Below are 12,445 nucleotides of genomic sequence, written 5' to 3' on the forward strand. Positions count from 1 at the left end.
CTTGGGTGTGAGTTCCGTGATCATCAACACCCTGGAACTAGTCTGGAGCATAACATAAATGATAACACAATTCCCTAGTCTTGGGTGTGAGTTCCGTGATCATCAACACCCTGGAACTAGTCTGGAGCATAACATAAATAATAATACAATTCCCTAGTCTTGGGTGTGAGGTCCGTGATCGTCAACACCTTGGAACTAGTCTGGAATATAACACAAAGACAATACAGTTCCCTAGTCTTGGGTGTGAGGGCCTTGATCTCAACACCCTGGAACTGGTCTCACAAATAAACAGTACAAGGTAATCTGGCTCAGTGTGAATTCCCAAGTCCTCCTGGTTCAAACACACTGTAAGGATCTGACTATGGTCTGAATGCTTCCACAAAGTGTTTGCAATGGCAGACAACCAGCAACTGACAAGCAAGCAGAATATATAGTAGCTGAACTCTGCTGCCCCGCCCGAGCCACTCAGCCAATCATGAGTCCTGCAGGAATCAGCTGATCGTCCTGATCAGCTGACACTTCCCCTGCTGGTATAAAGGTCCTGACTTCTGGCCCGCGCGCGCGTAGCTCTTCATCCATCTATGTGGACTAACAGACCCAGCCACTCCAAAGGCACGCTGCTGCGTACAAACTGCCACCTTGGACGCGGAAACAGCCGCTTTGCTGTTAGAACATGCGTCGGCTTTTCCGCGTTCTGCCACACTACCAGACGCGTGCCTATGCGTGCAAACCGCCGCGTTGGACGCGGAATCAGCCGCCTTGCTTTCAGCAGACGCGGCGGCTTTTCCGTGTTTTCTCACACTTTCCTCTCCCCGATTTACATTCTGACATTTATCACATGGTGCCATTTTACTGCTGGCAGGTGATGTCACTGGAAGTAGCTGCTGCTTGCATTTTTGGCAGTTGGAAACAGCTGTTATTTCCCACAATGCAACAAGGCTCCCACAGTATGATGTCAGGATCTTGGTCATGACATCACACTGTGGGAGGAGTTTCACCACAATATCAGCCATACAGAGCCCCCTGATGATCTGTTTGTAAAAAGGGAATAGATTTCTCTTGGGAAAGGGGGTATCAGCTACTGATTGGGATGAAGTTCAATTCTTGATTACGGTTTCTCTTTCAGTCTCGTCAGGTGGTCCCATAGGGATTTTTTTTACCCACTTACCTTATTGAGTCAAGCGTGCTCGCTGCCCAGATCTCTGTGCCCAGCATGTCAGGGGAGCTGTCTTTATTTCCATTCTGAAGAAACAGAACAACAAAAAGATAAACACCACATAAAAGTATCAGTCTGCCAAGACAGGTGACAGGTCCTCTACAGACATAAGGAAGGGCTGGCAGATGTCAGAATAAGAGATTACCACTCACTGATGGGCGGCAAGGTGGCGTAATGGTTAGCGTTCTCGCCTTGCAGCGCTGGGTGCCCGGTTCGAATCCCAGCCAGGAAACTATCTGCAAGGAGTTTGTATGTTCTCCCTGTGTCTGTGTGGATTTCCTCCGGGCACACTGGTTTCCTCCCACATCCCAAAAACATACAGATAAGTTAATTGGCTTCCCCCTAAATTGGCCCTAGACTACGATACATACACCACATGATACATACATAGACATAGGACTATGGCAGGGATTAGATTGTGAGCTCCTCCGAGGGACAGTTGGTGATAAGACTATATATATTCTGTACAGCGCTGCGTAAGATGTTGGCGCTATATAAATTCTAAATAATAATAAAGCACAGCTAGCCGAATAGCTGAGTGCATTCTGACTAGAGACCACTAGATGGTGCTGTTCCCCATCTTACAGCGGATTCTGCTACTGTCAGAGGAAGTCAGGCCAGTATTCCTGACACATGCCCAGAGGAGAAGACAACACAGGAACATTTGCTACTTCGCACTGTGTGAATGGATGAAGCCCTAAGTTACAACATTAATTAACTAGAGTGGCTTTTATGTGGCATTGATCTATGGGGGGCTGCTAGATCAGCAGGAAGGTCCAGGAACAGCATCAGCATCCTACACAGTCTATTGGCTATGTCCTGAATCACACCAGCCCAGGCCAGATGGAGGGGACTGTCTGGCAGGGCATGCTGGGACCTGTAGTTCTACCACAGCATCAGCATCCTACACAGTCTATTGGCTATGTCCTGAATCACACCAGCCCGGGCCAGAGGGAGGGGACTGTCTGGCAGGGCATGCTGGGACCTGTAGTTCTACCACAGCATCAGCATCCTACACAGTCTATTGGCTATGTCCTGAATCACACCAGCCCGGGCCAGAGGGAGGGGACTGTCTGGCAGGGCATGCTGGGACCTGTAGTTCTACAGCAGCGCAACCTGTTCATGTTCAGAGACCGATTCCTACCCAACAGATATATGAAGATAGCTATACACACACCAGAGCAGGATCCTCCACCAGCCAACCTAGGCAGGTTCCTGGGGCCTAGTGGGTGTCAAGGGGCCCACCTGACACCTTATTTGACCTCTCTCCACTTCAGCTTAGCAGAAGACCCTAAATCTAACACACACACTTATACAATGTCACATTTCAGGTTGGAGTGAGCCAAAAGAGATATTACTTATTCTGTAAGTTATAGTGAAAGTCTTGTTTACATTTTTACTTTAAACAGGTAGTCCCCAGTTAATGAACAAGATTGGGGACTGTCAGGTGGTTCTTAACCTGAATCTGTCCGAAATTTGAAACCCTTATCTCTGACCCCTGTACCTCCTCTATTCCATCCCTTGCTTTCAGTGTCTCCCCTGTGTCACCTCTGTTCCCCCTGTCCCTTCAGTGTCTCCCTCTGTGTTGCCTCAGTGCCTCCAGTGTCCCCCCCTCTGTGCTCCCCTGAGCCTCCAGTGTCCCCCTCTGTGTCATCTCTGTTCCCCCTTCAGTGTCCCCCTCTGTGTCACCTCTGTCTCCCTGTGCCTTCAGTGTCCCCCCTTTGTGTCACCTCTGCCTCCAGTGTCCCCCCGTGTCACCTCTGTTCCCCCTTCAGTGTCCCCCCTGTCACTTCTATTCCCCCATGCCTTCAGTGTCCCCCCTCTGTGTCGCCTCTGTGCCTCCAGCGTCCCTCTTTGTGTCACCTCTGTTCCGCCATGCCTTCACCATCCCCCCCCGTGTCACCTCTGTTCCCCCTTCAGTGTCCCACCCTCTGTCACTTCTGTTCCCCCATGCCTTTGGTGTCCCCCCTCTGCGTCGCCTCTGTGCCTCCAGTGTCCCCCTTTGTGTCACCTCTGTTCCCCTATGCCTTCAGTATCCCCCCCCCCCCGTGTCGCCTCTCTGCCTTCAGTGTCCCCCTCAGTGTCACCTCTGTGCTCCCTTGAGCCTCCAGTGTCCCCCCTGTGTCATCTCTGTTCCCCCTTCAGTGTCCCCCCTCTGTGTCACCTCTGTTCCGCCGTGCCTTCAGTGTCCCCCTCTGACTCCCCACTATGTCACCTCTGTCTCTCAGTGTACCACAGCAAAATGTAATTTTACTAGTTTAAAAACTATTTTTCCTTTGAATATTTTATAACCAATTTTATTAACTACAAGGTCTTATTGAAAAATAATGTTTTCGCTTATGTTTCATATATAGGGAACAATAAACCAATGGTAGGAAAATCTGGCCAATCACTCAGAACACCCAAAACACTGGAGGTTGTCACTGTGAAGTTTCCCTTCAGACAAGTAAATGTAGCCCAGCCATTATGGTAGTAATCAGCAGACATCCATTATCCTGCACAGCTCCACAGAAGGAGGAGTTATGGATCTGGGAGCGGAGGGACCAGCAGCACACTATTCTAAGTATTTAATCACGGTACTGACATTTAATTAATAACTAATTAGACGGAAAAGCAGCACTGGGAAGAGAAGCAGCGGCGAGTAATCACCGCTCTATCTGCCAGTATCAGAGCGCCATCGGGGAGACGAGAGACAGGAAAAGATAACACACACCTAAAGTGAGAGGGATATGGAGGCTGCCATATTTACACAAAGTGGACCTGAACTCAGAACTTCCACTCTGCTCTAAAAGATCAGCAACAGCATAATAACGCTTCCAGAAAAATATTTATTTGTTGCAGCCCACAGAACTGCAATACATCTGCAGTGTGTCTAATTCCTGCTTTCAGGGAAGCAGACAAAGAGTTAACATCCTGTGTTTTAAATTAGCTGCTCAGCTGACCCTGCCTAGATCAAATTACAACTGTGATTACTTGCAGTTGAAGGGGCATTACTGTATATACTTGAGTATACAGTAAGTCTAGAAATTTAGGTCAGATTCACTTCATAAAAGTATAAGGGTCGACTTATACAGGGAGAGAATAACTGCAGCACTTAGGGGCCTGGAGGAGTTATTGGCGGCACATAAGGGACAGGAGGCGTTAATGGCTGCAATACTGTATGCAGCGCCTGTCATTAACCCCTCCTGGTCCCCAAGTGCAGCCATTAACTTTGCTGGGTAGACTTATACTTGAGTCAATAAAAATCCAGCTTAAGAGGGTTGAATATTGGAGTCGACTTATACACGAGATCGACTTGTATTCGAGTATATACGGTAGACAGGCTATTCACTCACAAGCTTGTTCAGGGTCTATGGCTAAAAGAGGTAGAGGATTGTCAGGACAGCCAGGTAATCTGCATTGTTTAAAAGGAAAAATCCCTCACTTCAGGTGTGCTATAAGGTGCTCCAACACTTACAGACAGGCATCTGATTTGGCCAAACGGTAGATCCCTCTCAGATCAGAATCTAATCAGAGAGGCATATATTCCTGCCACACACACTACACATAGATCTTTAATAAAGCGGACCTAAACCCAGGACTTCCTCTCTGCTCTAAAAGATAAGCAACAGCATAATAACATTTACATAATAGCATTTCCTTGTTACTGCTTTCAGAGCTCCTCGGAGATGCTGCAGTGTGGTTACTTCCTGGTTTGCTGGGAGCACAGAAAGGGTTAATCTCCTGTGTTTACACATAGCCTGTCTGAAGGGCACACCCACGGCACAGATCAAACAGAGCTGACAGCTGAAATTACAGTAGCTCATTACTAGCATATATAAGGGAGAATTAGACAGGCTGTTATCTCTAAATAAACACATGGTGGGTTTCTCTTCTTGTGTTTTTCTTCTCTCCTGTGGAAGAGTTTAGGTCCTCTTTAATAGCATGTCCTTTCATCCCTATCTCCCCGGCGCCCGTTGTCTATGACCCGGTGGCATGTAGAGTATGTACTGACATAACATGCCACCGGGTCACAGGGTAGGGCAGCGGAAGATGACGGAAGATCCAGGAGGAGGTGCTGCAGCTGGACAGGTGAGTGTGCTCTGCTGTCGCAAGTACTCAAAGAGTTGGTGCAAGAAACAGCATCAACCCGTCAGAAAGGCACTGCTGCTAGTGTAGGGCAAAGTGGATGTCATCAGGCTAAGAGTAGTATAAAAGTGGGATCGTCAGCCACAAATTCAAATTCCATTTACCCACTGCACTATGTTAATTATGCAGCCTGGAACCTCACCCAGCATTGCAAGTATTCCAATATAATCAGAAAGGTTTCTGCTGTAATAAATCTTATCTCAGTCAGCCTGGCTCTATTTGTTCCATTGCTGACCACAAGGAAGCTTGTCAATGCCCCTCCCACATTCCTGCTCCTCACTGATTGGCTGAGACCAGTTTAGTGAGCTGCTGACATACGATTTATGCTGTACTCACGTGTGCTTACAGAGCAAGCTAGCTATGACAGTGCAGTTTCAAGGAGGAAAAAAAAAGTAAGGGAGTAAATGACATCAGGATTGGCCTCAGTTCAGAGGGAACCAAGATGGGAAATGCTAGAACAGAATTCTCTTATTACTATACTATATAAAAATCACTGAAATCAAAATGTGGACAGTACAATACACGTGTCATGTAAGTAAAACAAATATTTACTTATATACGTGTTTTTATTTCTCTTGGGATAGAATGGCTGTCCCTGCTGTGTTAATGTAAAAGTGGTGTGACCGTCTCCTCACCTGCTGGTTATTACAGGAAGGTCCTCTTTGCTTCGGTGACGTTCTGTTTACATCCAGCTGATCGTTACATTCCGCCGTCCACTACAAGACACAACACACACATACAATCTGGGTGAGGACAGCGAGCTGCACAATGACCGCATGAAAAGCTTTTAAAGGCAAGAGGCAACCTCATGAAAAGTAAATGAACTGGGCATGGCAGGCGTGTATCATAAAAAGAATCTAAGATTGGTATTCATGACCGATTCACCTGAACATTTTCAGACAGATTTACTGAAGGGAGTCAGTGAGGCAGTAACCCAACAGTCAGTAATGCTTTAACTGCCAATGATCCGATGATTTACCTTACTATCAATCACATTAAAGGGAGCCATACACTGGTCGATTTGCCATCAGATTCGACCAACAGATAGATCCCTCTCTGATCAGAGAGGTATCGTATGGCTGCCTTTACTGCAAACAGATTGTGAATCGATTTCAGCATGAAATCGATCACAATCTGTGAAGCTGCCTCTTCCCCCGCCCCCCCTGCATACATTACCTGATCCGGCCTGCGCGAGTCCCCCGGTCTCCGCTGTCTTCTTCTCCGCGCTGGTCCCCGGGTCCGGCTGGCTTTACTGAACTTCCTGTCCGGGGGAAGTTTAAACAGTAGAGGGCGCTCTACTGTTTAAACTTCCTGCCAGGACAGGAAGTTCAGTGAAGCTGGAGGAGCAGAGCACGGAGAAGGGATAGCGGAGACAAGGGGACTCGTGCCGGCCGGAGCAGGTAATGTATTGCCGCTAGTGTCAGTCGTCGGGCATTCGAACGCCGCTATCGACGCACTCCCGACCCGCCGTCGATCGAGCAAAATCTTACGCGCGGACTGATCGACGGGAACGATTAATTTCGGACAGAAATCGATCGTTCTGTCAGCGTTTGCGCAACGTTTTCACAGCAGATTCGATCACAGTGATCGAATCTGCTGTATATCGGTGGGAAAATCGTTAGGTGTATGGGCCCCTTAAAGGAAAGGTTAAGGGAGGGTGGGTAAAAAATAAAAATCAATTTCCACTTACCTGGGGCTTCCTCCAGCCCGTGGCAGGCAGGAGGTGCCCTCGCCGCCGTTCCGCAGGCTCCCGGTGGTCTCCGGTGGCCGACCCGACCTGGCCCGGGCTGCGCCAGCCCGGCGCCGGGCTGTGCTGCGCAGGCGCAGAACTACTGCGCCTGCGCAGTACAGCCCGGAGGACGTCCGATGACGTCAGCGCGCCGGCGTGGGACGCAGAAGTTCCGGGTCTTGGAGCGCAGAAGAGCCCGACCTGGCAGCCGGCCTGGCCAGGTCGGGTCGGCCACCGGGAGCCTGCGGAGCGGCGGCGAGGGCACCTCCTGCCTGCCACGGGCTGGAGGAAGCCCCAGGTAAGTGGAAATTGATTTTTATTTTTTACCCACCCTACCTGAACCTTCCCTTTAAGAATGATCAGGAAAAGCAAGACTGGATATACCAGAGTGCTCTGGGGCAGAAGGCTGCGTACCCTCCCAGCCTAGGCTGTGATATCACTGGGAGGGAGGGGCTACAATATACAGCAACATATAGATATAAGAAGTGTTTCTGATGCTGAAACCAGGAAAATTACGGTAACAGTGCGTATCCTGAGTAATTTATTGCTGTCTCTTGTAGTAACTGCTTTTTAACCAATCTCTTTTTTGATTGGGAAAGTAACAAAAGTTTGCATAGATTAGGTCACTACTTTCAGTGGATGCTACTTGTATAAGTAATGTTACAAACCATGAGGTGTGGATATCTGGGCAAAGACATGGGAGATTTAACCACCCTGGCGTTCAGTTTCCCCAGGATTTCCGTGCAAAAAGTGTTTCAATTAATTTCCAATAATTTGCAACCATTTTTTTTTGCAACCAATTTTTTTTTTAATATTAAATTTAATACAGATTATTGTATTGAATTCAATTTAAAAAAAAAAAGTGTTTTCTGCAAGATGTTGATGACGCTGTGTGACCCTGGTGTCATCAACGCCGATCAACGGGGGACATGTGATCGCTGAGGAAGAAGCAAAATCCGCCAAGGGACATGGAAGAAGACACTGGGGAAGCTATCAGAGGTACGCGACGAGGGATCAGCATGCCAATGGTGAGTATAAGACCCAGATGTATAGGTAGAAGATGTGCAGCCAGGTATAGTTAGCCAGATGTGCAGCCAGGTATAGTTAGCCAAGTATAGTTAGCCAGGTATATAGTGAGCCAGGTGTTTAGCCAGGTATATAGCGAGCCAGATGTTTAGCCAGGTATATAGTGAGCCAGGTGTTTAGCCAGGTATATAGTGAGCCAGATGTTTAGCCAGGTATATAGTGAGCCAGGTGTTTAGCCAGATTTATAGGTAGCCAGATGTCCCCCTCCCGATCCTCCCCCCCCCCCCCCCCCCCCCCCCGATCTGTGCTACCCACAGCGTGCAGAACAAGCATCCAGCCACCCTAGGGAATCCCTGGGCAGCCAGCGGGGCAGAGAATGTGTGGGGGATCCCCCTTGTATGTGGAGGCTGTGCTGGCAGGGGATCCCCCTCTGTGCGGGTGGGGGGGATCCCCCTTCTATTGTGGCTTTTGCGGGCGAGGGGATCCCCCTCTGTGCGGGTGGGGGGATCCCCCTTCTATTGTGGCTGTTGCGGGCAGCCTATCCCCCTCCTCCCCCTCCCGATGTCCCCCCCCCCCCTCTCTAAGCCCATTGAGTAAATAGATTTACTCACCGAGGGCTTTCTCCAGCGACGGCAGCAGCACGTCCTCCTCCATCTCCGAAGTCTCGTTCTCTGTACAGTTACATTACGAGACTTGGTGACGTCACCAAGCCTCGTAATGTAACTGTACAGAGACCGGGACTTCGGAGATGGAGGAGGAAGTGCTGCTGCCGTCGCTGGAGAAAGCCCTCGGTGAGTAAATCTATTTACTCAATGGGCTTAGAGAGGGGGGGGGGGGGGACATCAAGAGGGAGGGGGAGGAGGGGGATAGGCCGCCCGCAACAGCCACAATAGAAGGGGGATCCCCCCACACGCACAGAGGGCGATCCCCCCGCCCGCAAAAGCCACAATAGAAGGGGGATCCCCCCACCCGCACAGAGGGGGATCCCCCCGCCCGCAAAAGCCACAATAGAAGAGGGATCCCCCCGCCCGCACAGAGGGGGATCCCCTGCCCGCAACAGCCACCATATAAAGGGGTTCCCCCCGCCCGCACAGAGGGGGATCCCCCGCCAGCACAGCCTCCACATACAAGGGGGATCCCCCGCACATTCTCTGCCCCGCTGGCTGCCCAGGGATTCCCTAGGGTGGCTGGATGCTTGTTCTGCACGCTGTGGGTAGCACAGATCGCTACCCACAGCGTGCAGTCAGGCATCCAGCCATCCTGGGGAATCCCTCTGATAAGAAAAAAATGCAGCCGGCGGGGCAGAGAAACAGGAAATCTCCCTGTCGGCATGGACGAGCTCAGCTCGTCATTAACGTTTTTTGCAAGTTTTTGCTGGACGAACTCAGCTCGTCCATACCGCCAGGGAGGCTACAGAGAAACTCCAACCTAGAATTGAACTTTATCCCAATCAGTAGCTGATACCCCCTTTTACATGAGAAATACAATGCTTTTCACAAACAGACCAGCAGGGGGCGCTGTATGACTGATTTTGTGCTGAAACCCCTCCCACAAGAAGCTCTGGGACCGTGGTACTTTTGGCAGTTTGTTACAATGTAACAAGGTTCACAGACAGGAAATAGCTGTTTACAGCTGTCTCTAACAGCCAAAACAGCTAGCAGCAGCTACATAACCTGCCCACAATAAAAATGTCACCATGTAATAAATGTCAGAATGTAAATCGGGGAGAGGAAAGATTTTACAATGAGCAAACACTGACTAAATCATTTATACATAATTATTGTAAAAAATGAAGCACTTTTTTTACTACATTATTTTCACTGGAGTTCCTCTTTAAGGAATACCCAGCTATTAAACACCCATACTAACTGTTATTTTGCCTTCTTAAAGAGGAACTCCAGTGAAAATAATGTAATTTAAAAAAGTGCTTCATTTTTACAATAATTATGTATAAATAATTTAGTCAGTGTTTGCCCATTGTAAAATCCTTCCTCTCCCTGATTTACATTCTGACATTTATTACATGGTGACATTTTTACTGTAGGCAGGTGATGTAGCTGCTGCATGCTTTTTTGGCAGTTGGAAGCAGCTGTAAACAGCTATTTCCCACAATGCAACAAGGTTCACAGACAGGAAACTGCCAGAAGTACCACAGTACTCAGAGCTTCTTATGGGAGGGGTTTCACCACAATATCGGTCATACAGCGCCCCCTGATGGTCTGTTGTGAAAAGGAATCTCATGTAAAAGGGGGTATCAGCTACTGATTGGGATAAAGTTCAATTCTTGGTCGGAGTCTCTCTTAAAAAAAAAGAAGGTATTTGCGATAATTCAGCTTTAAAGAACCAGTATCACGGAAAACTGTAACATCTAAAATAACTGTGTATGCATACGTATAAAATGTACGTTTGTTCTAGACTAAAATGAGCTATAAATTACTTTTCTCCTACGTCACCGTCACATAGGTAGTGAAAATCTGACAAGATTTTCAAGTAGTCCATCTTCTGATGTGGGTTTCTCAAGTACAAGAATTTATTTACAAAAGCACTTACAGCCAACATCTCTGTATGGCTCTTCTCCTGAGAGTGCTTTTGAAAAGAATAAAAGCAATACTGAGAGTCTCTCATGAGGAGATGGACTAGTCCAAAACCTGTCAGATCTGACAGCTTTTTACCATTTACTTTAAGTGACCGCAACCTAAGAAAAAAATAATTTACAGTGCATTTGACGTTGGGAGAAATGTACATTTTATACAAATGAATTTCATTTTTTCAGTTTTTCATGATAGTGGTCCTTTAAGTGAGCAACTGTGGTTTCCCATGATGCATCACATGCCCAAATATGCAAATCATCTCTTTATGCCCTTAGAAAGCAAAGTTGCACATTCAGAACCGCTGGTGCAGTGATCTGCATCTCCAATCTCCAGCTGTTAAGGAACTACAAGTCCCACAATGCATTTGCCTTTATGAATCATGACTGTGGCTGGCAGACTCCTGCAATGCATTGTGGGACTTGTAGATCCTTAACAGCTGGAGAGCCAAGTTTGCAGATAACTGCTCTGGTGTATAGCGAGCCTGCAACCCAACATGAAAACAGCAAGTTTTGGACATGCTGGTCCTCATTAGTGCATGGCAGGGATTGATATTAGAGATCTCTGAACTATGCAGCACTCCCCACAATTGTGAGAGAAGGAAACAAACATCTCAGCAGCAGTTCCTCTTGTTACATCAGGTTCAGTGTAACTCATGCGTCTGCCATCAGAACGCTCACCTGAGAGATATTGGACTGCGTTTTGTCGCTCTCCCCGTCGCCCTCCGTCTTGTCGGTCAGCAGCCCCTGCACTTGGTACTCCAGAACGTAGCTGTCGATAAACCTCTCCAGCTCCTCGATTTCCTGGGATCGGCTACTGCCAGCTTCTGAGGAGGCGGACGCCACAGACGAGCTCTCCATCACTGGTTCACTATCAACACCGAGACAAACGTCAGCTGTTACAGGTCCGCATATAGACATCCACACACTTCACAACAACGTTAACCACTTAAAGCGGATCCGAGATGAAAAACTAACTATAACAAGTAACTTGTCTATATATCTTATCTAAAGTTTAGATGATTTACACAGCAAATCTAGCTGCAAACAGTTTTAATAGAATATGATTATTTCTTCCTGTGATACAATGACAGCAGCCATGTTGTTTGTAAACATTACACAGAGGCAGGCTTATCTGTATCTTGAGCACTCAGCCTAATCCCCTCTCCTCCTCCCTCCTCCCCTCTGCCTCTGAAATCAATGGCTAGTAACACCTCCCCCTCCTCCTGCCCAGACTGAGCTCCCATGAGCCCTTGCTACTGCCAAGGCTTTCTGAAAACCTGTGGGCGTGGCTTTTTTTTGTTTATAGGGAATCAGAGCATTAAAACAAAAACAAAAAAGTATTTGGCTTGAGGAATGTCCTATAAACAATAGGAAAGGAACACAATTATGCAATGTGTAAAAGTTCACCTCGGATCCACTTTAAGGACCGGGCTTGTTCGCGCTGAACTGTGCAGCGTGGCTCTCCAGCCCACAGCTGGGGGGGTCTGATCGCCGCCGGCAATTTTCGCTCAACGGGGGGGGGGGGGGGGGGGGGTGGCCTCCGCAGCGATTCTCCACCTCCTTCCCCTTCCTTCCCTCCCTCCCGTCCTTCCTATGGGCGGCACAGGATGGCGATCCGTCCTGCGCCGCCTCTGATAGGCTTCAGCCTATCAGATCTCCTTTACGCCGCTGCTGCGCAGCAGCGCTGTATGATGTAAACAGCGGGGATTTCTTCCCCGCATGTTTACATTTAGCCTGCGAGCCACGATCGGAGGCT

The 12,445-nt window shown here is 48.3% G+C and overlaps 1 protein-coding gene across 1 annotated transcript in view; it reads right to left on the minus strand.

Moving 5' to 3' along the window:
* CTIF (cap binding complex dependent translation initiation factor) overlaps nucleotides 1-12,445 on the minus strand; it is a 258,156-nt gene that overhangs the window by 175,658 nt on the left and 70,053 nt on the right. The window contains exons 3-5 of the mRNA XM_068271884.1: nucleotides 11,368-11,557; nucleotides 5,980-6,060; nucleotides 1,169-1,242 (exon numbers count right to left, since the gene is read on the minus strand). Coding sequence (XP_068127985.1) covers nucleotides 1,169-1,242; nucleotides 5,980-6,060; nucleotides 11,368-11,547 — 335 coding nt within the window. The 5' untranslated portion in view covers nucleotides 11,548-11,557. The remainder of the gene's footprint in view (nucleotides 1-1,168; nucleotides 1,243-5,979; nucleotides 6,061-11,367; nucleotides 11,558-12,445) is intronic.

Source organism: Hyperolius riggenbachi, chromosome 1 (genome assembly GCF_040937935.1).
Source record: "Hyperolius riggenbachi isolate aHypRig1 chromosome 1, aHypRig1.pri, whole genome shotgun sequence".
In the NCBI taxonomy this organism is placed as follows: domain Eukaryota; kingdom Metazoa; phylum Chordata; class Amphibia; order Anura; family Hyperoliidae; genus Hyperolius; species Hyperolius riggenbachi.